Below are 27,738 nucleotides of genomic sequence, written 5' to 3' on the forward strand. Positions count from 1 at the left end.
ATCGAAGATGGTCCCTATATGAAACTAGTACTTTTTGTAATTTTCCAAATTTGAATATTTTATGCATCAATTTTCCCAATTCTATGGACCCAGGACAGTAGAAAAACCCAGGGCTGATCTTAAAGTTGTTTCAATCCTAATGTCATGATTAGGTCATAAATTGGTTGAAAGACCCAAATATACTATGAGCACTATGTGCAAAAAAAGGAATGTACTTTAAACCCAAATATTTGAAGTTTTAAATGGACTTAAAAGAACAGCCATACTACATGAATTTCATACTAGAAATGATTTACAATCTGTAGATGCAAGTACATGTACAAATCAAGTCATTAATGTCAAAAAGCTTGAAATCAGATAACAAATGGAAGATGAATCATATTATGAATATCAAGGCCTGCATGCATATGTATATTAACCTACAGATTTTGTTTTTCAAGAAAAAAATCCATCTGATAAAAAAATATTATCAATATAAGTAAAGAGGTTGGATGTATTCATTGAATACTGTGGAATCATCATTGTCACGGGGGACCAATGTTCGTGGCTTTGGTGGGTAACCCTTGCCCACTAATTAACATCCCCACGAACATATATACAAAGATTTTTTTATTACTTATTAAAATTATCCCGAACTTGCTACCAACATAATTACGTCCCAAAGAACCAGGAAAAGTTTGGCTGCCCACGAACACTGCCCCCCAGGAATAAAAATGATTCCACTGTAATTAAGATGGAATAACACACCTGGAAAAAGTCACTCAAATTAACAGTAAGTTATTTGATTATGAAAGATATAATGATAAATAAACTGTACATACGTCAAATAAGCAAAAATATTTGCAGTTTGGAGTTAAAAAATGAATATCTATAATATTCAATTTAGTAAGTTAAAACAAAAAGCCCCTGCGGGATTCGAACTCAGGACATATGAATCACAAGCCCGACGCTTTATCCACTCGGCTATGAAGTAAGGTACATGTTGTTGTCAACAAAATCTTTTATAGACTACGCAATGTCGTTTCGATCAGAGGTCAGCCATTTTATGATGATGTGTTATTCTACCTTAATGGTGAGGGATAGATAATGGCAGTACCTGTATGTCCTTTAAAGGTGACAGCAGACTCTGTGAAAATAATGTTAAGTGCGTTTAGGTCACAGAACACACTAGTAAGCAATCAAAAGATGAATAAAGAAGTTAAAGTTTCAGGAAATCACACTAGCATTACTAATAAACACTAAACAATCAGTGTCTACATTCAGAAGAGGATATTAAAGTGCATATAACATCGAGCAGTAAGCTACACACTGCAATCAATGTTAAAGAAAAGAAAAAGAAATGTATGCAGTCAAGTAGCATTTACAAATTCAGATGGATGTTGCATTCAAACTTTCTTTCTGCAGTACATTTCCTAGTTTAAAGAAAATGAATCTCGATCTACTTACTACTTTGAATTCTTCAACCAAATTTTGAGAGAAGACTAACCTGGTGGATGTTAGGGACACTGTAGGTTTTGGTGAGGGACTTGGACTTCTGGGAAGACAGTTCTTTGACGGCCACTTCCTGTCGCAGTCTGTCCACCATCAGTATACTCTCTACCCCCTGCACACCCTTCAGGTACTTCTCTATGTACGACTCGCCATCCGCTGTGCTCGTCTCGTTCTGAGAGGCCGCCATCTGAGCCAAGGTCTCCATGTTTTCTAAATCTTCAGAAGCCTTAACAAATAAAAATAAAAGAATAAACCTTTACATATATCAAATAATATTCATTCAGAATCAATGCTTGCTACTTTAGCCATTGCTCTTCTTGAGTGTTTGATCTATACTCTACATTCACTTACTTTTGGAATGTTGGAGACCAAACTGTAGGTAATGCCACTCTGATAGAACTTTTCCTGAAAAAAAGAAAAAACCTCGTTAACATTCATTAATCAATAATTTAGATGGATAATTAACTTATTTGAATATTGCCTTCTTGCTATATCGAAACTTAAAGCACAAAAGAAAGAAGAGGGTTGTTATACAGAAAGAGTAATGGGAATTAATATCAGCATTTATATCTTGGATTTTGTTGTGAAACATGTGTGTGATATTGTTGTAATATCTGTGTGATATCAAAGTGATATCTGTGTAATATTGTTGTGACATCTGTGTTGTAATATCTGTGTGATATCAATGTGATAGTGTTGAGACATCTTTGTTAAATTGTTGTAATATCTGTGCAATAACTATCCAAGTTAGTCTCACCGTCCCAGTGATTTTCTGCTTGAGTTTGCCAGTTAGGGAGGTGAAGCTGAGACTGTTGTAGATGTTGATACACAACCTCTTCCTCAGCACGAGCTCCATGTAGGCTGGGTGACTCAGTCTAACCACCACCTTCACGATCAGATAGATACGGTCGTTGGACGAAGTGACGCGGTTCAGCAACTCGGAGTCATGCACAGTGGAATTCCAGGATGCAACAGCATAAATCTATCAATATTAAAAAAAATCGCACATAAAGGCAACCTAAAACCTGATAACAAGGTCATGTCAGTAAATACTTTAAATGATGAAAAAAACATCTTGACAGTGTATATGATTGTGCTACATACAGAACCATTATCCATTTCAGCTTTTGAGATGGGAAGGTTGACAAAAGATCCTGCATGCTCTTTGGGTAAAATAGAGTTGACCCCCGAGGCTAGATAGCCCTCTCTGGCACTCGAGGTGCTCATGTCGTCAGCTGGGGAATAACATGCCAAATAATCAGAACCGAGAAATTCATTCACTCCACAACTCAACAGAAAACATGGCAAGTCAATGCAAAGAGGATTATCATTAGAAGTGCAAAGATACATGTAAGAGCACACTGAATCAAACATAAATGAAATAACCAGAATATATAAAAAAAAATATATTTTGCAATCTCATGACTGATATGTTATAGTGTTGGTTTTTTTAGCATTCATACACGTGTTCCTGTATATGTATTTTATACAAACACTGAAAACACTCACCATTGAGATCCAAGAACAAAACAGGCGTGTGTCTCTCCATGTTCGGGGCCGACTCACCATCGGCTGGTGCCCCTGGGATACCGCTCCCTGGGGCAGGGACCATCACGGCATTCCTTTCCTCTGTCAGACACACCCACTGGTCTAACAGTGCCCTTTCTCGCTCAGAGTCAGCCTCAGTCTTGTCTGCAAAATAAAGAAGATCAACGATGGTCAACTTATTTTGCTTACAGAGGCATCAGTTCTTCAAATATTTTAAATATAGTTATAAATACATGTATATATACGTACTATAAGTTTCAGTACATATAGAATTAATAGAGAAAAACATGATCTATGACACAGAAATCCATTTACAATAAAACAGGCATTTATAGAGGAATTGCCTGGGATTTTTGATTTGTTACCAAAGGTACCGGTATTCATTATATCTTATATTAAGTTTCTGATACACTTCAGGAATAGTTTGCATGTACTACTTATGCACTCTACATTCTTGTATCAGAAATGTTACCTGGTTTGTTGATAAGGTTCTGTATTTGTTCATTGGGGTATTCTATTACCTGGTTTGTTGATAAGGTTCTGTATTTGTTCATTGAGGTATTTTGTACGCTTGGCCAGTGCATCGGACCACCTCTCTCTGAGCCCGGTCAGGTCGTCCTCCTGGTAGCTGTCCAGCCCCTTCTGTAGTTTGCTACGGTTGGTGATACCCCCCACAGAGATGGAAGTGATGGTGTCTGGTATCAGAGGTAAGGTCCCAGACTCTGTGACCGTCTTCACTTGCACCTTAATTCTATGAGAATGACCCTGCAAACAAAGTTTGTGCTCTGTCAATGTTGTATTTGTTGTTCAATCAATGATCTTGCCATAATATACTCAGTACATTGGAATCATTAAAATGATGGTGGCCCCATTTTGGTGCACTGGGATTTTAGAGTACCTTTCATTTATCAAATAACATCCCCAACAAGTAATGAATTAAGATCTTCATGTGTTATCATATGCAAACAAAAGTTGGCCTCCACAAATTTAAATGATTCCACAGTATTATATAGTATATATCACACATACTGTAATCACAGATGAAAACTGGTATACATAAAAATGGCAGAGTGTAAAACAGAGAGTTAAAGAAGTTGAGCTATTTATTATTATGAGCTAATCAAGGAATCCCTTCATCAGACTAACCTGCTGTAATTGGAACACCCCAGCAGAGGGGACGTCTGGCTTGGACTGGACCTCCACCGCTGACCACTCCCCCTGATGGTTCAGCTCGTCTATCTCCACCCACAGCTCCATCTTCCTTTTAACTTCATTCCATCTACAAAATCACCCCCTCACATCTCAACTTTGCGTTTTCAGAACACAACACAAACTTAAAATCACAGAATTCATCACCTTATGATCAGTTTTCTTTAATACATGGCACAATTCACTATCATAGTTATCAGGAACAAAGTTGGTTACCTTTCAGTCAGGGAGCGGGTTTTGGCTTTGACCGTCTTGGCAATGTCTGTCTCATTGTTGCCAGTTGAGGTGACCCTATGCCCCCAAACTTCTATAGACAGGGCCCCATCCTGACAGTTCTCAATAAACTCCTCAGTTAAACTGATTTTGAAATCCTTTAGGAAAAAAAATAACATGTACAAAAATCCAAAATTACATGAAAGCCTTTGCTCAAGATACACCAGAAAAGCAAAACCTATCAATCTTGCACCTGTCAGAAAATTCACCAGTTTATTAAAAATATCTATGTTTTATTATTTTTTTTACAAGCAAGTGCATCATACAAATGTCTGTTTGCACTACCCTCACCTTTTTGTGCTGGAATTTGACCATCACTGTGTCACCTGTAGAGTTCTGGCGCTCCACCATGTCTGGGTTGATTTGGGGAGGGACTACCACAGAATCCTCCTGACCCCAGAACGTGTACTGACAGAACACAAAGTTGGACATGGAAGAGGGGAGGCCTTTAGCCGAGAGGATCGTCAACTAAAATGAAATAAATATGGTTATAATTTGTGAAATAATTCAGTTTGCTTAATCAATAAAACAAGTAAATATCCCCGTTGACAGTGACATTTGAGACATACCCTGACAATCATTGGAGTTCCCCTGGACACGGCTGGATCAGTGTCCTCAATGTCCTCGTTTGTCGTGTCGCCATAACGCTCCAGAAAAGATCCACCCAACTTAGAGATCTGGATGTGCAACTTTCCAGCAATCTGCAATCCCGAAATACCAAAAGCAATGATTTCACCACACTTCAACAATATTGTACACTGAGGCTATTAATTATTTTAAAATACTGATATGTATTTCCTATTACCATATACACAAGAGGTAGGAGGGTAATTTTAAAGGACTATATGCGGTATTATGCATTTTTCGCCCCCAAAATTAAAGGTTTTTGAAGAACTTTAAAAATAAGTTGGAAGATAGCTGAAATCATATTAAAAATAAGCGTGTAAAAGTTTATCACCACAGTGACATCGTAATGTAGAAATGACGTCATGAAGATTGTCTTTTTTTTGATAACTTGATGTTTTGTAGCAAAAAACGGGTGTTTTCCGACTTTTCTTCAACTGGGAAACAGCGAGCACAGGCTTGCTCAAGTACCATTTTCTACTACGATTCGTAAAATTATATGAAGAAAAACATTTGTTAAAATGTACTTGAGTAGACCTGCGCTCTATACTTCCGAATGCAAAATACACGTATAAAGAAAAAATGACAATATTTTCATTTGTTTGCAAAATTGCGGGAATTAGGTCAATTAGGTGACGTCATAGATAAGCAGCGAATAAGCAATGATGGCTAAAATCAAGATTAAAGTGATAGGCATCCTCTGTACAACGATTCATAAATATTTGATTTTTATACGACACTTTTTAAAAATTGATTAAAATTGGGGGCAGATATTTGACCATACCAAATATAAACCTTTAAAAATCAATTACCTCCCCCTGCTGGCTTATAATTGGCACATGGTAGTCCAGAGTAACATCATGAAATAGGCATTCCAGGAAGATGTTGGCTACTCCTATCAAGTTATGATTCTCCTGGGACTCGTAGAAAGGGTCACCCTTCACGAGCGGCTTGTCATCCTGTTAAGTATATAAATGACCGCTGTTAAGCAGAAGTAAAAATATTTCAAGCGATTCTATTCTGCTTCTTCATAATACTATGGATTCTATTCAAATGTACTTTTTGAAGGATATCAATTCCACAAAATTTTTCCAAGTAGGATTTTCATTTGTACTTAGGATAATGGAATGTAATTAAAATTTGTACAAAAACAAAAAAAGCAAACCATATTTTTCTTTCAGCCATCAAGCTGCAGAAAGCAGCAAACAAAAGCTTTTTGTAATTCTAAACTATCTGGCCTACATTTCTACATGCAGATTAAGCTAGAAGTGAAAATGGTAAAATTTAATTGCAATTTTTGTGAATTAAACAAAATTCTTTTATCAATGACATACATGCACAAGTATGAATTGCTTCTCAATATCTATATCAATTTCATAACTTTGTATTTTTTAATGCAAGCAAGTGTAATCAAAATGTGTTACCTGTTGTTTATATAACGTTTGCTATCATCAGATGACAAACTATTTAAAAAACACTAAAACTGCAAAATTAAGTGTATAACCTTGACCTCCAATGAAGACAGAATTATCTCTTAATACAAGAAAGCTCCACATCTCTTTCTTTAACATGAGCAATTATTGCCATGAATGTTCTGGCACACATCTATTTTACATGTAATTTTGTCCTTAAAATCTGTCACATGTTTTCACAGAGGTCAAAAGGTCAGCAAAAGCCATGCAACAACGACAAACCCAGGAGTCAGTGTCTTCTACCATCATGGGCTGTCCCGAGGATTTCCGCTCCTCATACATTTCCCTCATGTCAATAATTTTGTTCTCCAGCTTTTCCATTGACCAAATTTGATTAGGGCGACTCTTTCTCTTCACTAAAATGGCTGGTTCACTAACAAAGCCATTGCCTTTCTGTAATAGAAGATAAAAGTAATCAGTAAGGCAGTTGGAGCAGAATGATGCAATTCTGATTTCAGATAAAATATTTCTTGATCTAGTTTTTTGGGGTATTGTCTTTTATGCTGTCTTCTTAACTGGCAAAAGTACATATATCAATATAATGCTATCTTTATGATACAAAGTTATTTGCAAGCCCATAATGGTTATTGCATAACAAAAGATGTACGCATCAAAGCACAAGACCGGCTTCTTTCCTTCCATTCCTGTGATTCTTGTCTAACATCTTAATTGATTCCCCATTATATCTGTAACATGTCTTAGGACATAGAACATACCCTGCGGTTGGGACTGAGGCTGTTGGCTGGAATTTGCAGAGTGACCTGGAATTCAGTTTTCTTGCCCATTTCCTGGGACAGATCGTTTGCCTCCCTGACTAGAGCTTTGGCCTTCAATACCTCCTCCCTCAGCACCTGTAGGCTGTTCTTAAGGTTACTCTTCCTACAATAAAAGTATGGTGTCGTCATCATGACCACATTCTTAGAAGAAACTGCTTCTAACATCATCATTTAACTAAACAAAACCCAAATCCTTTTTTCTCTACATTAATTATTCAAACACAAAATAAAACGCCTTTCGTTTTGTACCTCTTTTCAGCCCACTTTTGGTACTTCCTCTGCAGTGTATTCTGGGAACCAGAACCAGGCGGGGTAAAGCTGTTGAAGTTGAGGAAAGGATTACTGGGGGTTCCCGGGGACATAATCTGGTTTCTTAGTAACTGCATTCTCTGTTCATATTCTTGCCTCTGTTTCTCCAAAGCCTCTGCAAATGTATGAAAAAAAAATAATTTCAGAAGACTTTCACAATACACTGAAGTTTATGTCTGTTTATGAAGAGTACCTACGAAATCCTCATTGATTGCGCTACATGTACAGTAACTCTGAATGATAAAGTATCACTATACTGAGTACTCTTATTTCATTGACTTCCAAACAAAATATTAACCAAAAATAAAGATCTTATGGACATTATTTTAACCATAAAGTCTGTTTTAGAGGATGTAGATTTTTTTTATTTGATTTTAACATATTTTCTATGTACTGATTTACAATTGGGATAGCTAGGGCACAAGTTCTGTAACAATTAGAGCACCCTCTCCCTGTGTAGATGTAGATGTACATCCCTCTGGCTCCTTACCCTGTTTATCCTCCTCGTACTGCTTCTCTAGGTCACAGATGGCCTCCTGTATGGGGTCATTGGAGTACTCATTCATCATCAGCTCCTGCTGAGCAAAGTTATAGTCAATGGTCTGGTCCAGCTCAGCGGGCTGTGACTGGGGACCTGAAAATAGGTCAAGGTCATTATCAAGAAGCTCTCCTTCATCTTGTTTCATATATATTTCTATACAGAATTCATAAATATTGAGTCACCGAACAGTACATTGTCAGATTTTAAAACTGTTTCCCTATAAGCATGCAGTTGCATTGATTTCATGAGATTTTTTACAATCAACCAGATGACGATATGTGTTTATTACTAATCAAATTACATACATAGATAACTGTTTACATTTTACTGAGGTTGTTACAGTTGTTTTATACATGTAGTTAATGTCTTTGATTTCTAATTCATACAGCATATTCTAGCAAAGGTTTGTTTTCATTCAGCATTTGTTCCACCCAGAGAAAACCTACTGTATATCCTTTTTTTGTGGGTGTTACAAAATTTGCAAAAATTGGAAGATTATATAACTTTTTTAAAAATTTGCGTCAGTTATTTTTTTGTGATTTAAAAAGTTTCTTACAGCAAACAATAACGGATATAATTTCTGTGTGTTTAATATTTTGCGATGCTATATAGTGATTGTGAAAAAAGCGAAAGTTACATCATTGCCAAAATTACCATATCTATGGTATCACCTGCATGTTTACATACACTATTGCCTAAATGGTCAAAATTCACATAAGGATATCACAAATATCAAAATATAAAAATAACAATACTGATTTTCCAACAAATTTAGGTTGCTTTAAAAACTTAAAATTATCAAGATAACAAAAACTGGACTGGAAATCATTAATGGTGTTCATACTTGTCTTTCCTAAATCATCTCATAATTAAGTTAATTAAAGTATGTTTGATGATGATTGTACTATAACTATATGTAAACATTAATTCATAATTTTAATTGCACAAGTCATCTTCACGCTCAGAATAACAGTAATTGTCTGATTGATTGCACGTAGCCACAGATTTTAGGAGTGAACTGACTGAATAAATCTGACTCAAACTAACAATTAAATGCCAATGCGGATTTGATTTTTTCATTTCTAGAATGGCAAGCAGCTGATATTCATTGATTCTGGATCTGCCTGTAGGGACAGAGACAAAAAGAGAGCAGTGAGGGGAATCTTACTGTTCTGCTTGGGACAATTTATCCGGAAGAAATGGTTGTTTCCCCAGAGGATTCGGTCTCCGTTCTTCACCTTTGTCTTCTGATGAATGGTAGAGCCGTTCACACAAGTTCTACAAGTACACAGACTTTGGAGTGTGAGAATTAGAGAGAGAGAGAGAGAGAGAGAGAGAGAGAGAAATAATTTAAAAATTAATTTTTTGTACATATGAAAGTCTTACAGACAGGACTCCGAAAATATTTGATCATCCAAAAGTACGCCATAGATTTAGGAGAATAAGAATTTAAATTTTGTACATGTAAACATCTTAATCACAAGATTCCATTGTAAGGTTATAATTTTTGACACAGTTGATTCGATTACAATTTTAGTACATTGTAGATTATGGTGTGAGAAATAGAAGAATTTTTATAACGAACATGTAAACATCTTTTTGATGGTATTCCTCGTATAGTTAAAATGTGACCTGAACACTTTAATAGTACATGTACACTATAGATTTATCCAAAGTGCCATGGCTTGAAATGTCTCTGCCAATTGCCTTCTGATCTCAACAACATTTTAATGACACTTTGCTTCATTTTGTGCCCAACAGAGAAAAACCCATCTTCATAATTCTGTATAAATCCAATCTGAATAAAAACAAGAGGCCCATGAGCCACATTGCTCACCTGAGCAACAATAGACATGATAAAATCAGCTAATATCTATATATAATACATGTCGTTCCTGTATGAATAAAAATCCATTTTCCTCCTGGATATTATTATGTTCATAATCAAGTCCCTTTTCTAACATGATTTTATAGTCATATCACATGTTGAGCATTGCATTTCTAAAAAAGATCCTAAACAATTGTTTATATATGGCATATAAACCTACATCAAACTCTGAACCCCTTGTGAGGCCCAAGAATTGTACAGGGGCCAGAGTCTAAACCATTTTAAAGAATCAGCAATAGGCAAGTAAAACCATATGTGATAACATTTCAGGTTTTTTTTCAAATAATTAAAATGTTTTTCTTTGTACAATTGGATCTCCAATGTGGCCCCATCCTACTTCTCAAGATTTTGTTTTTGAATTCACGAATTATAATCTACACTATCTGAAGTAGCTTCCACTTAAGTTCAAGCTTTCCTAATCTAATGGTATTTCAGACTATGATTTCTTAAAGATTTTTTTCTATATATTCCTATGTAAAAGTTTGTCCCCCCTCCACACCTTGTGACCCCATCACACAATTGAATCTACACTCCCTAAGGATATTTACACATAAGTTTCAGCTTTCCTGGCTGATTGGTTACGGAAAGGAAGATTTTTAAAGATTTACTCTATATATTCCTATGTAAAAATTTGACACCCCTGATTGTGTCCCCCCCCCCCCCCCCAGGTCATGATTTTCACAACTTTGAATTTAAACTGCCTGAGGATGCTTCCACACAAGTGTCAGCTTTCCTGGCTGATTAGTTTCTGAGAACAAGATTTTTAAAGATTTACTCTATATATTTCTATGTAAATCCTTGTTATGTTAAATGGAGGTGCAAATGTTTTTAAACTGAAAAAAAAAATTGTTATAAAAGTGTTAAATTTCATTATTATTCACCTCTACGTGACTCAAAATCAGTTCGCTATATCCATAAATTCTTTATATCCGAATTCGCTATAACCGTAAAATTTTGCAAAGATTTGTTAAGAATTTTACTGGGGACTTAAAAAAAACTTCACTATATCTGAGAATTTGCTCTATCCGTGTTCGTACTAAATGGGTTTAACTGTATAAATTAGTGACATTTTGTTATTGAACAAGTCACCCATTTTATATGATATTCTCATGGAAATAAGACATACCAGTATATGATAACCTTCAAAGGTTATATGCTTTTAATAAAACACATTTACATTAGCACTGTCTCTTAGCAGCCATGATACATTTTGATCAAAGGCTTTCACATTTTCAACTACACAGGAAGCTCCTCAATACAGCAATGAAGGGTTTCTCATACCATTTGAAGTCAACATTTCTTGTGGTTTTTTGTTAATGTTTTGTAGTTTCTCTTTCCTTCCAGATGTTGGTCTCCAAAGAAAGAGACGAGAAAAACAAGCCATTAACGTGATCGGCGAGCATCTTGCTAGACTCTCAGCCACACTGAACCATTGATTACCCAGCCTATACACTTATCACTTGGACTTTTTAAGGCTCTACCTAATCAGCCTCGTGAAATGCAATAATGGCAGTAATCTCATGTTTTAAAGGCTCACAAACATTTTGTCCACATCAGGTCTATAACTATTCAGGGCCGGAACGCAGATTTGTGATTGGAATACATTATTAGCTTGCCCTCTTATAACATCTCTTAAGTTTCTTTAGCAGCAATCTGATTTGAATGGAAATCATCTACATAACCTGATTATTCCTCAACAAAAGGTGTAAGATGCTGGAAGAAAAATTTTCTTTAGTGTTTCTGTATTCCTTTTTTTGACATCTTGATTCTTAATTCAAGTGCCATTTGCTTGATTTGTGGAGCAGCTATTTTCTCTATAATTTCTTTGACAAAATAATCTTTTAATAACAATTTTTGACAAAATAATAATCTAACCATTTCACCATCAGATAGAGTAATCAATTCTAGAGATTGTAGAATTCCTGAAGATAATATCAAATAATAATCGCTGTAAATTGTTAGAATTAGGGACTTCCACTTTTGTTTTTAGAAATCTATTAAGAAATTCAATGCTTCTTCTGGTCAAAGGACTTTTCATGTTCCAATGACAATTCTATTTTCTAACCAATAAATGTTAGCAATGTAATGCTTAAAATACTGTAGAAGCAGAAATATTAGTTGATGATTTAATTTCGTTATTTTCGTTGGGAGTATAAATCAACGAAATTAAATCCATGACGAATTTTTAACCCAGGTATTAATGATTACAAAGAGATTACAATAGGATGAAATTAAATGCCAATGAAATTTTATTTGGTTTAAAAACAATGAAATTTTGACCCAACAAAAATATGTGCTTCTACAGTAGTCTCTGTAGTATTTATATTTGAATTGCTCCACATCAAATGTGGAGTTTTTTAAATGTGAAAATTATATGTGACTCGGTGGTAAAAAGGAAGTAATTGGTTATCAAAAGGCTGCTGGTTTAAATTGAACAACCTCTGGTGAATGTGTCACTTGCCTGTTGACTAGGAGACCATACCTTTTTAGCCCACCTGAACCGAAGGTTCAAGTGACCTTTTTTGATCACCCGTTGTCCATTGTTTGTCCGTCCATCTGTCTGTCTGTAAACTTTTCAAATTTTTTACTTCTTCTCAAAATCCACTGGGCCAATGTTAACCAAACTTGTAACAAAGAATCCTTATGGGGAGATGATTCTAAATTGTTAAAATATAGGGTGTAACCCTTTTTCAAAGGGAGATAATCGCGAAATAGTGAATATAGGGTGCGTGTCTTTAAAAATCTTCTCAAGAACCACTGCTTCAGAAATGCCAATATCTACACAAAATCTAGTATATATAGTGAACATTCTAAATCGTGATACCTGGAATAAAACTGAGGCCCCAGGCAGGGTTCAAAGTTTAACATAGAAATACATAGGAAGAATTTTTAAAAATCTTCTTTTCAAGAACCACTGCACCAGAAATGCCAATATTTACACAATAGCATTTCTATGTAAAACTTTGAACCACGCCTTGGGCCCCAGTTTTGGTCCGGGGTCATGATTTTTACAATTTAGAATCTTCACTATATATACAACCTTTTGTGTAAATATTGGCATTTCTGGTGCAGTGGTTCTTGAGAAGATTTTTGAACATTTTTCCTATGCATTTCTATGTTAAACATCCTCAAATAGTGTAGATTCTAAATTGATAAAGCCAACCCTTGGACCAACACTGGGGCCCCAGAAAGAGGTTCAATGTTTAGAATAGAAATAACATATGCTATGAAATAGATTTTACAAGGAACTGTTGTTCAGGTGAGTGATGTGGTCCTCTTGTTCAAAAAGATGAAATTAAAAGGGACATTTATTAAAGTAATAAATGATGTGAAAGAATAGATTCTTAAGCAAGTTGAGACTTATCTGGTTAGACTACTTCTTCAGGACAATACGGAAGAAGCAGACAACTGGCAGCTATAGATGTGTGTGAACCACAAGGTTAAATAACTATTAGCCCATTTCACAAGTTTAGATTTTAAAAAAAAATAAAAAAATAATGAAGATACTTCATGCAAGAATTTATAGATCAGTGACAGCTTTCTTTCATAGGGACTTAAAATAATTTTACTAGAAACTGTTACTCAGTTTGTGATCCCACACTGTAGGGTGACTACTTACCTGGCACCATCTATTGGAGTTAGCCAGACATCTCCATTTTCGATATCCACCACACAATGTTCTGGCATGATTCCCAATCCGGACAACTGGATATCTTGCTGTACGTCTGCATCTTGCTGTCCAACCAAAGTGTGGTCCTGAAATCCACAGAAAATTCACTTGTTATGTATATCAAAGTACTTTCTATGACTGCATGCAAGCTGTTGTTTTATACGGTTTTTACTTGAAATAAGGGTATAATTTTTCAATCCCTCGTGTGGAATAAACAAGAAAACTTAAAGTCTGGTGCTGTACGAAAATTGCCTACAGTAACAAGAGTGCAGTCTGTTGAATCAGGCGTATCATTTGAATATTGTTACCCTGAAACACAAGAAAACTCGAAACCAGTATATAAAATGCCAAGTACACTTCTGGGGAAATACAACTTACATGTGCTGGGAGTCAGTGAGAGCAGATGGGTCAATTCGGGAAGAATGCGAACAACAACAGGTGAAACTCTATTGTATTCTGGCCGAGAAGATGGACATCACCATGAAGGGGTGGCAGTTATACTCAAGAAAGGAGTAGAAAAATTCTTGATGGAATGGAAACCAGTTAGCAGCAGATTGATGTTGGTGAGACTTAGAGGAAAGCAGGTCAACACTACGGTTTTCCAGTGTTATGCACCTACTAATGATGCTGATGAAGAAGACAAAGATGCTTTTTACGAACAACTGCAAAGAGAACTAGACAACACGCCAGACCATGATATCAAGATCATCATGGGAGATATGAATGCTAAAGTAGGAGCAGATAATGAACTCTACAATAGAGCAATGGGGCACCATGGTTGCGGTATCATGAATGAGAATGGGCATAAGCTTGCAGAGTTTTGTACCACCAACAACTATGTGATCGGAGGAACTCTATTCCCCCACCGAGACATTCATAAGTTGACATGGCTCTCACCAAATGTGAGAGATCAAAACCAAATTGACCACATCATGATAAATGGTAAATGGAGGAGATCATTGCTTGATGTGAGGGTTAAGAGAGGCGCTGATGTTGGTAGTGATCACCACCTGGTAACAGCATCTATCAAACTAAAACTGCGCAACACACAAGGAAAGCTAACAACAAGGAAGAGATTTGATGTGGACAAACTCAGAGATATCAAGACAAGGCATGAGTTCAACATCACACTCAAAAATAAGTTTAGCATTCTACAGAACCTACAATCAGAAAACAAGACAACATCGGTTGATGAAAAATGGAAGGAAATTTGTAACATCTACACTGAAGCTAGCGAAAAGTGCATTGGCTACAAACCAAAACAAAAGAACAAAGAATGGATAACACCTAACACTTGGAAAATGATTGAAACAAGAAAATGCACCAAAAAGAAAATACTTGAAGCCAAATCACTGAGACTTAAGGAGAAACATCAACAAGATTACAGTGAAATACAGAAACAAGTGAAAAAAGCTGTACGTACAGATAGAAGAGCATACATAGATGCTTTAGCAACAAAAGCAGAAGAGGCAGCCAACAAAGGGGAACAAGGAAATCTATACAAAATAACAAAAGTAATATGTGGGAAAAACAGACCATCACCAAACCTTCCCATCAAAGACAAACAAGGAAAGCTGATAACATCAGAGAATGAAATGGAGGAACGATGGACAGAACATTTTAAGGAGATCTTAAACAGACCACCTCCGATCCATGAACCTGAAATCAGTGAACCCGAATCAGAGTTGAATATCAACATCAATCCACCAGACGTTCCAGAAATTACATCGGCCATACAGTGTTTAAAAAACGGAAAATCTCCTGGGAGTGACAATCTAAATGCTGAGCTGTTCAAAACGGACCCAATCCTTACAGCTACCATCCTCCAACCAACCTACAAAGAAATCTGGGAAAGTAAGACCATACCAGATCAATGGAATCACGGAGTCATCATTAAAATACCAAAAAAAGGAAATTTAAATGACTGTAATAACTGGCGTGGAATAACACTTCTCTCCATTCCAAGTAAAATCATGGCTAAAATTATCATCAGAAGAATATCCAAAGCCATAGATGTCAAACTACGGAAAGAACAAGCAGGGTTCAGACCAGGGCGAGGATGTATCGACCAAATATTCACACTGAGAAACATCATTGAACAGTGTACGGAATGGCAGCGACAACTTTATCTGAACTTCATCGATTTTGAAAAGGCCTTCGACAGCATTCATAGAAACAGTCTCTGGAGAATTGTGCGTTCGTACGGCATCCCCCAACATCTTATAGACATCATCAAGAGTTTCTACGTCAACTTCAGATGCAAAGTTGGAAATTCAAGCATCGAGTTTGATGTCAAAACTGGAGTTCGCCAAGGTTGTGTAATGTCATCAACGCTCTTCATCATAGCCATCGACTGGGTCATGAGGAACACAACATCAGACATCCCAAGAGGCATCAGATGGGGAACGTTCACAACACTTGAAGACTTGGACTTTGCCGATGATATTGTCCTGTTTTCCCACTCCCATCAGCACATCCAAGACAAAACACATAGGCTCCACGAATTTGCTGGAAATATTGGACTGAAGATCAATGCCAAGAAAACTGAAGTCATGACCCTAAATGTGAATAACCCACAGGGAATTAAAATGGACAATCACATCCTTCCATTTACAAACAACTTTACCTATTTAGGGAGTAGTGTCACAACAGATGGTGGAGCAGACAGGGACATTCAGCAGAGACTAGCAAAAGCCAGAGCAGCATTTAAGAACTTGCAAGCTGTGTGGAAATCCAGCCAGTATACCAACAGGACAAAGCTCAAACTGTACAAAAGCTGCATCATACCAATTCTTCTGTACGGTTCAGAGTGCTGGAGAATGACAGAGAACGACCTTAACAAACTGTCAACTTTCCACACCAAGTCCCTGAGAAGAATCCTAAAAGTATTTTGGCCAAATACCATCTCAAATCAGGACCTTCTCAGCAGATGCGATCAGGAGGATATGGCCACCATCATCACCAGGAGACGATGGACCTGGATTGGCCACATACTCAGAAGGGACCCTGAATCCATCATAAAGACAGCCCTCTTCTGGACACCAGAAGGAAAAAGGAAGAGAGGGAGACCAAAAGTTACCTGGCGGCGAACAGTGGAAGCCGAGATGAAAGAGCATCAGAGAAGCTGGGGCACTCTCCAGAAGCTAGCCAGTGACAGACAGGGATGGAGAGCCCTCGTTACTGCCCTATACGCCAAAGGCGTCACGGGCAGTAAGTAAGTAAGTAACACTTCTGGGGCACGTCCAGGATCAATTGACCCTTTCAAGTTCTAACCTTTCCTAGACTGTCAGAATGCATTAAGTCAACAGTTTAAAGGCTCTAGAAGAATGATACACCACTGATACAACTCAAAATACACAGAAGAAGTCGCTCAAAAAGTCAATATCTGGTGTATTATTTCTTTGTGTATATTGTTAAAAATATAATTGTTATAAAATAACTCTCAAGTTTTTGCTTCTTGTCTGTGAGAAGATAAATCAACAGATTGTACATTTTTAGATACCTACGTGACATGATATCCTACGGATTAACATTGGTGTGAAAAGGAGATTATGTTATATATAGATATGATAAATTCTCTTCAGCTGTTGACTTTGAAGACCACAGTGAGTTTGTATCTATCAACTAAATCTATCATATTCGCCCATGCAAATTCAGCTCTGGTGCTGCTTCCATTTCAAGGTATGTTTATTTAAAAGAAGAATCTAATAATTCAAATCCATTTTTATTCTTGCTGTGTACTGTACATTCCTAATTAAACACAAGGAATTAATATCCGTGTAAAATCGCAAGAAGCACCCTTCACGGATTTTAAAATCTCGCCATTAATTTTTGGGAGTTAAAAACTATAAGAAATGAGGATAAAAGTTCTGCATTTGAGATTTAATATTCTCACGATTTGATAAAAAAACAGTGGGATCGCGGAATTTAGTATTTGCATTCCTATACTTTAACATGGGATAGTTATAAATACATGTAGACAGTAAATCCCTTTGTTAGGAACATATATTCTCTTCCTCTCTTTGCACTGACATTGAACAGCGAGAACAACCTTGAAAAGTTATACATGTATTTTTAATTCATTGGTTTAAAAAAAGTAATATACCATATCTCCAATATCAGATGGGATATGTCCTTATTGATACACTATGTCAGAGTGGACATATGTTATCATTTGACCATGAAAGCTGGTAAATGAATTAACTTATTAAGTTTCTTTGGCTAATAATATCAGATCACAGCTACGCCAGAATTTGCTTTGAAACATGCATAGATACAAATAGGTGTCAAAAGTCATTTACTAATAATATGAAAAGTTGTTGATAACAAGTGGGCTGTTTGAACAATAATACCATCATCAAAGTTTGTTACCTGCAGTCTTATGATTTTGAAATCCACAATCACAATGAGAACAATTTAACAAAATTTGAGATGTTCACAGAATTCAGAGGTGGATTTTAAGGATGATCTGAGCTGAACTTCCGTGCTCTTCCTGAATTCTCTCACTCAGCGTTCTCAGATTGACTGTACTTTTTCAACTTTATGGTAAAAATGACTCAGTGTCTATGATATTTATCAAGGGTAGTATTGTGTTACAGTATCACGGGGGACAAGGAAACCTGATGCTCAAGACTTACGCATGGCTAACAAGAAAGACTTATCCTGCCATTATTTATGTCTGTTAGATACATTATGGCCCATGAGGCCTGTGGTTGATATTATCAGTATGCAAGTATAATAAAGAACTTATTAATAAAACTAGATATTTTAGCCCCTTTCCCAGTAATTTTCTCACTCCGTCTATTGTTATTTATAAAGTGCAATATTTTTTAAGTTTCCTTAACTTTTAAACTTAAATATCGGATAATATAAAAACAAAAGATAAAAAATTTTGTGAAGTGCATGAATTATTCAATTCAAATTGTCGCATTTGCACCATCAATATATTTATACATGAGGTATATATATATTATAGATTTAATATTATTATTATAGACAAATTGTCAGAGGTTCAGCATAAATCATACATGTACATATAGTAAATGAAAAAAAGGAACATAACATTTATCATCATTTATGAGGACTGACAGATATCTAAATTTTAAGTATAAACATACAGTGTTCTTTGAGTTAATTCATTTATAAAGTTGACATTAATTTAATTTGAAGAATTTTAAAAGTATTTTGGTCTGTCTAAAAAAATTTGAGGACTCAGTAGTTTTTCTCACACATTAAAAAAAAAAGCTTAATATTCTAGTACGTATTTCAATTGATCTGCTTTTTGTCTTTTAAATTTCATTACGAACGAAACACAAAATCTTTAATAAAATGTACTTATTACTGGAAGTTAAATTTTGTAATATGTCAATCAAATATCCTGCTAATTAAATTTGTTTCCTAAAATTGACTTTCCTCACATTTTAATTGATTACATGATAATGAAAGCATGTTGAATCTGATTATGGATTTATATCACATCGATGCTACCTTGACCCTATTTTTACTTGGTAACAGGGGCTCAATATACTATTCTGATAAAGTTAGTAATCTGTGCCTGGCAACACTGGGAGACAATAACCAATGGGAGCCATCGAAAGAAATCAATCTGGTTAAGTCCATTTTTTCCCTGTACAGATCAATTACAAGTACACAACAATAAACATCCTCCTACTCAAAAAAAAAAACTAAGGACCAAGCAACGTTAATTAAATTTCAGTGAAATTTTCTCTCCCTTAAAAAGTCAAAAACTGTTAAAATTTAAAAATAAAAAATCCATTCGGTTTTACAAATTGAAGTTTTACAACTTTTCAGCTCCGACAAAAAAACCAAAGTAACACCACTGAACTAACATGTTTAACACATCAAAAAACTACAATTGTTCACCATGAACAACTAATTGCGTATCTATATCATCAATCAGTAATAATAACAGGACAAAAAAAGTTGTATTGGTCTAAACTTTTTATCCACTTTGCAAGCATATCCATATTGGATAAGGTTAAAAAAAAAAAGTCTACAAAAATTTGAATCAATTATCAATAAAAGCTTGGTAAACATCCATTTGCAGAACTGCAAACAATGCTTACATGAAAACACTTTCCCACAGCAGGGCCACTGGTCCTAGCTCTGGGAACAATCAACAAGCCCCAGCTCTGGTAGTCAGACGAGTACAGAAATAGAACAACACCGCAGGTACAAACTTTGAAATTAATAAAGATAAAATTACACACTCAGAGCCCCCAAACTTCGATAGAAATCATGATTGCATGCACGCAGTAGCAAGTGTAATTTGTTCTGTTTTATTTTTATTTTTTAATACTATAGCCTTAATTTTGTTAGGATATTACAAATGGTGAGATACATTAGATATAATTCACAGTGAATATTGCGAACTTTGGTTTCCTTCATGAGAACATTAGAGTTTGATCAGGACTTTTCCCTTTTCATGCTTCATATGAGCCCAGAATTCCCTTGGCTCTCTCTCTCTCTGACAAATAATTCACCCTGGTGGACCTCCATATATGTTGTTAGATTTTATTTCCATCTAGGAGATTACTTTTCCTCTGTGATAGATGACACCCCAATCAATCTCCCTCTGTCCATTCAACACTGTAAAGCCCCCAAAACACAGAACTATGGTAGAACATTGTACCAAGATGGCTATCTTGTAAGCAATAACTGTTACGTAGAAAACAATAAATAAATCACTGTTATCTCCATTTGCAGGCCTGCTCCTAACTTTAATGGTGTTTTCCTATTGCAATTGATCAATTTTCAGCAAAACATGCCTTCAATGATTGAACATTTCATACATTGAATGTGTTAAGCTGTATCATAAGGCATGGGATATATGTTCCATTTTTGTGATGCTAAAGCAGGTCCCAGAATCATTGAGCAATCTTATACTTAGTCAAATAATGTACACTTTTTGAAAACAACCTTGGTTTAAAAATTGTCAATATTGAAATGTTGTTAAAATTGTCTGGAAAAGACATGAATTTCAAATATCAATCCTCATATTATAATAAATAGTCATTTTAAATGACTGACCGAATTTTTTTTTTACGTAAGTCTGAACAGGAAAACAAGAAGTAAACTTAGCAAGTATCCATTTTCAGCAGGTTGACTTGGATAATTCAGATCTAGTGCCTTGTCAAAGGATATGACATAGAATATCAGCTAGGTGCTAAAAGTAGGATTTGAACCATACTATGACGTCATCATCCTTTACAACTCAGAAAAGTACAATGTAGACAACAGCAGATAAACAGCTCTGGTGCAAGGGCATACAAATTACTTTATTTTAAAGCATAGTGAATTCATTTGACTCCTAAAATTTCAAAAATTGATAATAGTAGTGCACAAATGTCAATAACTCAATCAGGAAGATTTTTATTCATAAATTTTGACAAGAAATGCAGGGAAAATACAAAAGCCATTATATGTTTGTGTAATTTCTGATTACAGTAGATTTTTGTTTAGGATTTAATTAATACACAAAGATTTTATTATTCATCTTACTCTTTTGTTTAATCAAATATTGAAATTGTGAGTGAATTTTTATTGCATGCCCTTGCACCAAGCCGATTTCTTACAAATTTTACATTTATTGAATACGCTTTCCTAAAATGTGACGTCACCTGGTGGTGTATTTGAACGAAAGTTCATTCATGCAAGAGTCAACAATATGTGTAAACAAAACCCATATGTAAAACATGATTTGAATGAAGATAAATAATAAACTTTTAGTTTTAAATGACTCCTTTTTTCATCAAGTTTTATATATAATTATGTGTATATTTTTTAGTGTTGCCTTACTTCAGCTGCAAAAACACTGTCATAATACATGTATGAGCTTGCAAAAACAGAACACAAACCTTTCTGCCACTGGGTACTTTCAGTGGATTTAGCGGTTCATAACAACATTTCAGCTTCAGGCTAGAGGGCCTCTGTGGAGGTCCCACTTGCACCAGGGAACACATGCTCCTACTTTTCAAAGCTTCAGCCTATACTCCATCAAAACTTAACTCACAGTATCCAAGAATATTCATTCATGCGTGCATTGGAGCTAATTTCTCATCCATTAATATGTGGAGTATTATTTTTCATTAAAAAATAAAAAGAAATGGCACATTTTTTAAAAGTTCCAGTTATATGATTGGTTAATTACATCAATTTCCTGTTTGAACATTATGCCTTCCTGACAGTGGAAAGAAATTGAGCGAAGAGCTTGTAATGTTTCCCAACATGTCCGTCACATCGGGCTTTAATTACGCGTTAAATCTACCCCAAAGCTTCCTGCATGGTTAGATACTTCTGGTAAAGACAGCAAAACTGGCTATCAAACATCAAATCCTGGAATATTGACACTGGAGTTTGACAATACTAACAGCTAGTGCTCATTGCTTTTCTACGGTGCTCCAAATGACTTTGATGCTTTAACAAGAAATTGATTTTTTTTGTTGATGGACTTATATATTCCGATGGCACCTCTATCCAACATTGAGCATATTCCCCTCTTAATGCCAGTAGATATGACTTCCTGAGGCCTTTCCTGTTTCGGTTGTTAATCCTTTCCCTTCTTTAAGTCCTGCACCATATTGACAACTCAACATCTTGCAGAAAAATGACTCCGAGACTTAACAGAGCTGCATTTCCCCCCGAGATCAATTTGGGAAAGAACTAGCTTCAGAAACTGGGGATGCTCTTTTATTGTATTCACTGTTAATAGTTTCCACATCTCAATAAGGTCTGTGTTAGCACCAAGGCCACAGAATGGCCAAGATTGCTGTGATTTGAACGGTTAGCAATACTAATTAAGGCCTCTTTGAATTACATTATGATTTATCTGTGCCATGCATGTATATATATACCATCAATCCTTGATATCATAAATGTTGTATTTACAGTTTTTCTATATTCCAGGTTAACTGAATTATTCTCTTTTATTATATCTTAACTTGAAGGATATACCACTAGAATTCAATACCTTTGGCAACAAAACCAATACATCTTATCTGTAACTATGAAATATTGATGTATTTTTTGACTACAAATTAGCAATTATTCAAACATATTTTGTGTACTGGGCAAATTAGTTTTCCCATATTCTATGAAAGGGTTTTTTATGCCTTGAATATTCCAATAATCTATATGGATTTCTGGGCTCTGCAACCCTTAACCAATATGACACGACTGACCTCCATTACCACAAAACATTCTAGAGCTAGGAGACGACCCACACAAATCAGAGACTGACGGTAGTCATTGTAAAACAGAGAAGACGAAGGTTTTAGATTCTTTAAATTTTTACATTAAAGAATTATCTTGTTATAATTATAAAACCATTATTCTAAGACCCTCCCCAATCCCCTCGCATTGAACCATTGATGTTTGTTTGGTAAAGTATAAAAAGTAAAGCAGCTGACACTGTTATTCATAACAATATAGAGACAACTGTCAAAGATAGAATGTATCATATTATCTGCCTGAGAACATATGTTGATTCAATAAATGTATCTGACTAACAAAATATATATTACATGTATGTCAATTCAACCACTAGTCCCCTTAAATGCCATTACAAGGGAACATTGTATCAGAAACTTTCAATGCTAAGCATTTTCCTAGGGAAAAAAATAGCTACATGTATATACACTGCTATTGGTTTAATTCAGATGTCTAATATATGGTATGTATTGATGGTTGTACTGGTACATCATATGTTAATGTCGATTACTAATGTTACCACAATTTTCAAATTTGACTTCAAGTGAATTTGAAAAAACACTGACCAAAAAAAACCACCCAACTAACTGACTAGCTGCAATGTAAGACAACACAAGAGTGGCAGATCCAAATTATAATAACATCTAATTGGTTTAAATTTTTATCATTTTGAAAGTACATCACAAAATGGAGGTTTCTCTTTCCTTCTTAACACAAAATAGAAATCAACACCCTTGTTTATAGTAATCTTGGGAATATCATCCAATGGTACAATGTACTGGCACTGAACGTATCAGGGAATGCAATGTCCTTTACTAACCCTACTTTCTGTCTCAAAGAACTGTCTTTCAAAACATTTCAGACATTAACACACAAATCTTGATGACCACTGAGATTTCTTCGAAATTCTTTCTCTCTCCTGATGAAGATCAATATATATATATCTAGAACTCAGACTACATTACTTTTTCCCAGTGTGTTGCCACTACCGTTATTTGGGAGAAGTGCATTTCTTAAAAGACATTTACATTATACAGTATGAACTTAACATCACATTGTTAATCTTGCTGTCAACACCTCATCTCAAGAGGTTCGAATCAATTTGTATAAAAACTCAAATCTACATACAAGACGCCCATTACTCAATCAGCAAGAAATTCCATCAAGAAAGGATTAATTTTCTTCAGGATTCTACCAATTCCGATCCCACAATTTTTTTCTGTTTCACTTTCGTGTGCGTTAATCTTGAAATTCTCTGATGGCTAATTATTCAGCATGGACACAAAAGTCGTGCAGATTCTCGAGTTGGCTAATTTCAGCTGTCACCTCATAAAAAGTAAAAATTCATTTCGTGCAAAGCGACAGTTGGTGGCACCCTTCCTTGCAATTAGAAAGGGGATGTAAATTAAGACCTGTAATGGTTCTTCTTTCCAAAAAAAATAAAACTAGCTAGCTGCTATTTGCGAGTGTAAGATCTAAGTATAATGTGTCATTTGGGTAATGAGAGTTCTATAAGTTTCTAGAAGTTTAATTTTTTTTTTTTGAAATCCAAGTTCCTGCGCATAGGCACGTTTTTTGCTCCATAAATTGATACTCAAAAGACATATCTTAAAAAGCCACCTGTCCACCGAAATGAACTTTTCCTGAGGGATAAATTCCATTACCTTTGCAGACCAATTGACACAGACAGGTGGAAATAAATATATGTCCAGTGAGTTCTTGCTTCGGGTAAATAATCGTGGCCTATTCGCTATCATTTGACCCTTCGTGAATAGAAGTTGATACGTACCAGCATATTTCTTAATTTACAGTACTAGATGATATGTAGGACATGATAGATGGTAATTATTATAATTATAATTATAAATCCAACTACCAAACATTTTTCCTGGAATTAGCCTTACCTTCAGGTAGTACACGAGCATCTCATTGAGGGAGGGGTCAGCATTCAGATTGACCAGGAAACATTTGCCCTTCTCTACTTTAATCCCTGATGTCTGAACAGACACGCCCATCTTTTCTAGATTCTCATGTCTCTCCTGTAAAGAAAAGGAAAAAAATCAACAAAAGGGGGGGGGACACTGAGCACAAAACTACATACGTTATTTAATGCGTACTACGTCATCAGTTTCAGAGAGTGTTGATACGGAATCGGAAACCCACCGTGTGGTGATTCGGAAATTCCGATCACACTCTGTAGAATTGACAGTATCAAGAAGGGAAAATTGATGGGTATATAATAAACATAACGATAACAACAGAAAAGTAAACAGTTTGTAAGTAAGTCAGGGGCCTGTGTGTGTTTTATTACATGCAATGGTTAATAATTAAGATTTTTCAACATATTAGCTCTTGTTTCCCAGTAACACAATGATATAAAAATTACATAGTGGTTTACATTATGTATGAGAAAAGGAAACATTTTTTGCATTCCAAACGTGTACCCATCCCATCTATCAGAAGAGATTGAGAGTTAAATTAAAAATACATATATAGACTAAAGTTCCAACATAAATTGGAATTGTAAAACAGCTAGTTGGAAGCTACTACTTAACACATACTGTACTTGTGATCCTTGCCTGTTTTTGTGTTCATTTAGATATACTTATGTTGAACCTCATATTACCAGTGAACTGGTCTTGAATGAACAATGAGTTGAATTGAATTACAGAGTTTTCTCCATAATTATGGCATTTTCATTGCATTGAAAAGCAATTTTCGAATGGCATCAAGCCATATATGAGATGAGTGCATGACAAGTTTGAAAATAAGGTTGGTTATCAAAACTTGGGCTTATCAATGTTTCTCGTTTCATATATTACTACTATTTTATACATTATTTATGAGTATTAAGCAAATTTCAGGATCCTATATTGTCAAAGTCAAAAGATATTACAAGTTTCATGGCATGTGGCATTGTCTTATGGCCAATCAATAACAACGTAAAAGTTAATGAACACTATTCTCTCCCCAAATAATCTGCAGCATGTTTGATGCATTTTTGTGCCTGTTTAATTGCCATCTATTAAAACAAATTACAACCAATTAGTGTTTAAAATTTTGTAAAATCCTTTCTTGTCTCTTTTTACTCATCCTGTCAAATTCTTAACAAATTGCTTCATCTTTTACCATGATTTCATAGCAACTCATAGCTGTATGTCCACTTTATGGTCTTATTAAAGTATGGGGCTTGATCTTAACAAACTTGATGTCCAAAATTGTTTGTGCCGGTCAGTATCATTAAATATTGAGGTGATAACTTGTACCCCAGTTCGAAATCAGCTGGTACCCTTACCTGGTTGATTTTGTCTTTTTCGGCTAATTTCTCCTCCCAAGTCTTGGTCATCTCTTTGATAAGTTTCTCCGATTCTTGAAGTCTGTCTTGCAGTACTGGAGCTTGCTTGTTCTACATTTCAGTAAACAACAACAAAAAATTTTCAATGTTTAGCACTTCTGAAATTTCCATATTCTATAAATAATAGATGACAACCATTTATTACTCTTATTTCATGCAAAGGACATATTGATCAGGTGCTTCTAAAAACTTATTGTTTTTCTTAACGTGGTTACTTTCACTTATTTGATCCCTGCATCAACTAAATTCAGTTGAAAGTACTGGAAGACTAATAATTCAATCTTAAGGAATTTTTTTGCTTATCATAAGGTACAGGTATGTCCAATATTCATTAAGCTAATACATCTAGCTCTATGATTTGGAAACATGACCCATGTTTTAAATCTTTTAGCAGATAAGCTCTCATTTTTTTTCCTCATTTTCAATAAGCTGTTCTACACCCAGTATTTACTGAGCTCATGCTTGAGCTGATGTTGTTCCTATTGACCTGTTTTACAATATATATGTTTCCTCGAGCTGTTTCTGAGTAACTATAAGGATATTTCATCTCAAATCTTAAATTGATTGTAAGGAGCTGTTTTATACCCGAGTTTCATTGAGTGAGCTGTTTTATACCTGAGCTTTATTGAGTGAGCTGGTTTTTTTTACCTGAGCCTCATTGAGCTGCTGTTTCAGCATGTCTACCTCATCCCTGAGATCACGTATAATTCTGGCGTTAGGATCCTCATTGACCACAGCATGGTTCACGATCCTCTTGGCCCGGTCAGCATAGCGTAGAGTGGACAGGGTCTCCTCGTAATTATCAGCCGCGGGGGAGATGGTGGCCACCATCACTGTCATACTGTTTCCTCCGAGATTATCCTATATAGTTAATAACACCAAATTTAAAACAGCTAAATTAAAAAAAATTTCATCTAACTTTTAAATTCAATAAATCTAGGCATTCATTTTAAGTTATTGCTTTGATCACAGATAAATTGAAAGTGGAAACAAAACAGCCAAGGAAATCTACAGAATGTGAAACCAATAACAAGGACTTTTATTGTAAAACTTTTGCCAATATCAGTGCATGTACTATAGTCTTTAATTCTCGTTGCTGTTGATATGCTTTATTTTAATAATCATTTTCTTCATAAAATACATGCATACAATGAATGTGACAGTGAAATATGTCTTGTACATATTGGTCTGTGAAGCAAGAATTCCGACCTTTAGTAGCCATGTCAGTACAGAGTCCCGGTAGGGTACAAATTTATCCTTTTTCTTGTTCCCTGCTGACTGGTCTGCTAATGCTGATATAACCAGGCCAAGGGTCGTCAGGGACCTGAAACATTGAACATATATGTGTGAATTG

General features: G+C 35.4%; 1 protein-coding gene across 1 annotated transcript in view; it reads right to left on the minus strand.

The window, feature by feature from the left end:
* LOC105327719 (kinesin-like protein KIF13A) overlaps positions 1-27,738 on the minus strand; it is an 89,287-nt gene that overhangs the window by 10,522 nt on the left and 51,027 nt on the right. Inside the window, exons 10-31 of the mRNA XM_034455056.2 lie at positions 27,594-27,708; positions 27,033-27,245; positions 26,325-26,435; positions 24,934-25,068; positions 13,751-13,887; positions 9,412-9,521; positions 8,193-8,336; positions 7,643-7,817; positions 7,334-7,496; positions 6,840-7,010; positions 5,958-6,104; positions 5,091-5,222; positions 4,813-4,989; positions 4,465-4,619; positions 4,186-4,318; positions 3,561-3,804; positions 3,001-3,183; positions 2,596-2,726; positions 2,249-2,473; positions 1,843-1,896; positions 1,487-1,717; positions 1,097-1,126 (exon numbers count right to left, since the gene is read on the minus strand). Of these exons, the coding sequence (XP_034310947.2) occupies positions 1,097-1,126; positions 1,487-1,717; positions 1,843-1,896; positions 2,249-2,473; positions 2,596-2,726; positions 3,001-3,183; positions 3,561-3,804; positions 4,186-4,318; positions 4,465-4,619; positions 4,813-4,989; positions 5,091-5,222; positions 5,958-6,104; positions 6,840-7,010; positions 7,334-7,496; positions 7,643-7,817; positions 8,193-8,336; positions 9,412-9,521; positions 13,751-13,887; positions 24,934-25,068; positions 26,325-26,435; positions 27,033-27,245; positions 27,594-27,708 (3,316 nt within the window). The remainder of the gene's footprint in view (positions 1-1,096; positions 1,127-1,486; positions 1,718-1,842; positions 1,897-2,248; positions 2,474-2,595; positions 2,727-3,000; positions 3,184-3,560; positions 3,805-4,185; positions 4,319-4,464; positions 4,620-4,812; positions 4,990-5,090; positions 5,223-5,957; positions 6,105-6,839; positions 7,011-7,333; positions 7,497-7,642; positions 7,818-8,192; positions 8,337-9,411; positions 9,522-13,750; positions 13,888-24,933; positions 25,069-26,324; positions 26,436-27,032; positions 27,246-27,593; positions 27,709-27,738) is intronic.

The sequence above is a fragment of the Magallana gigas genome, chromosome 5, assembly GCF_963853765.1.
Source record: "Magallana gigas chromosome 5, xbMagGiga1.1, whole genome shotgun sequence".
In the NCBI taxonomy this organism is placed as follows: domain Eukaryota; kingdom Metazoa; phylum Mollusca; class Bivalvia; order Ostreida; family Ostreidae; genus Magallana; species Magallana gigas.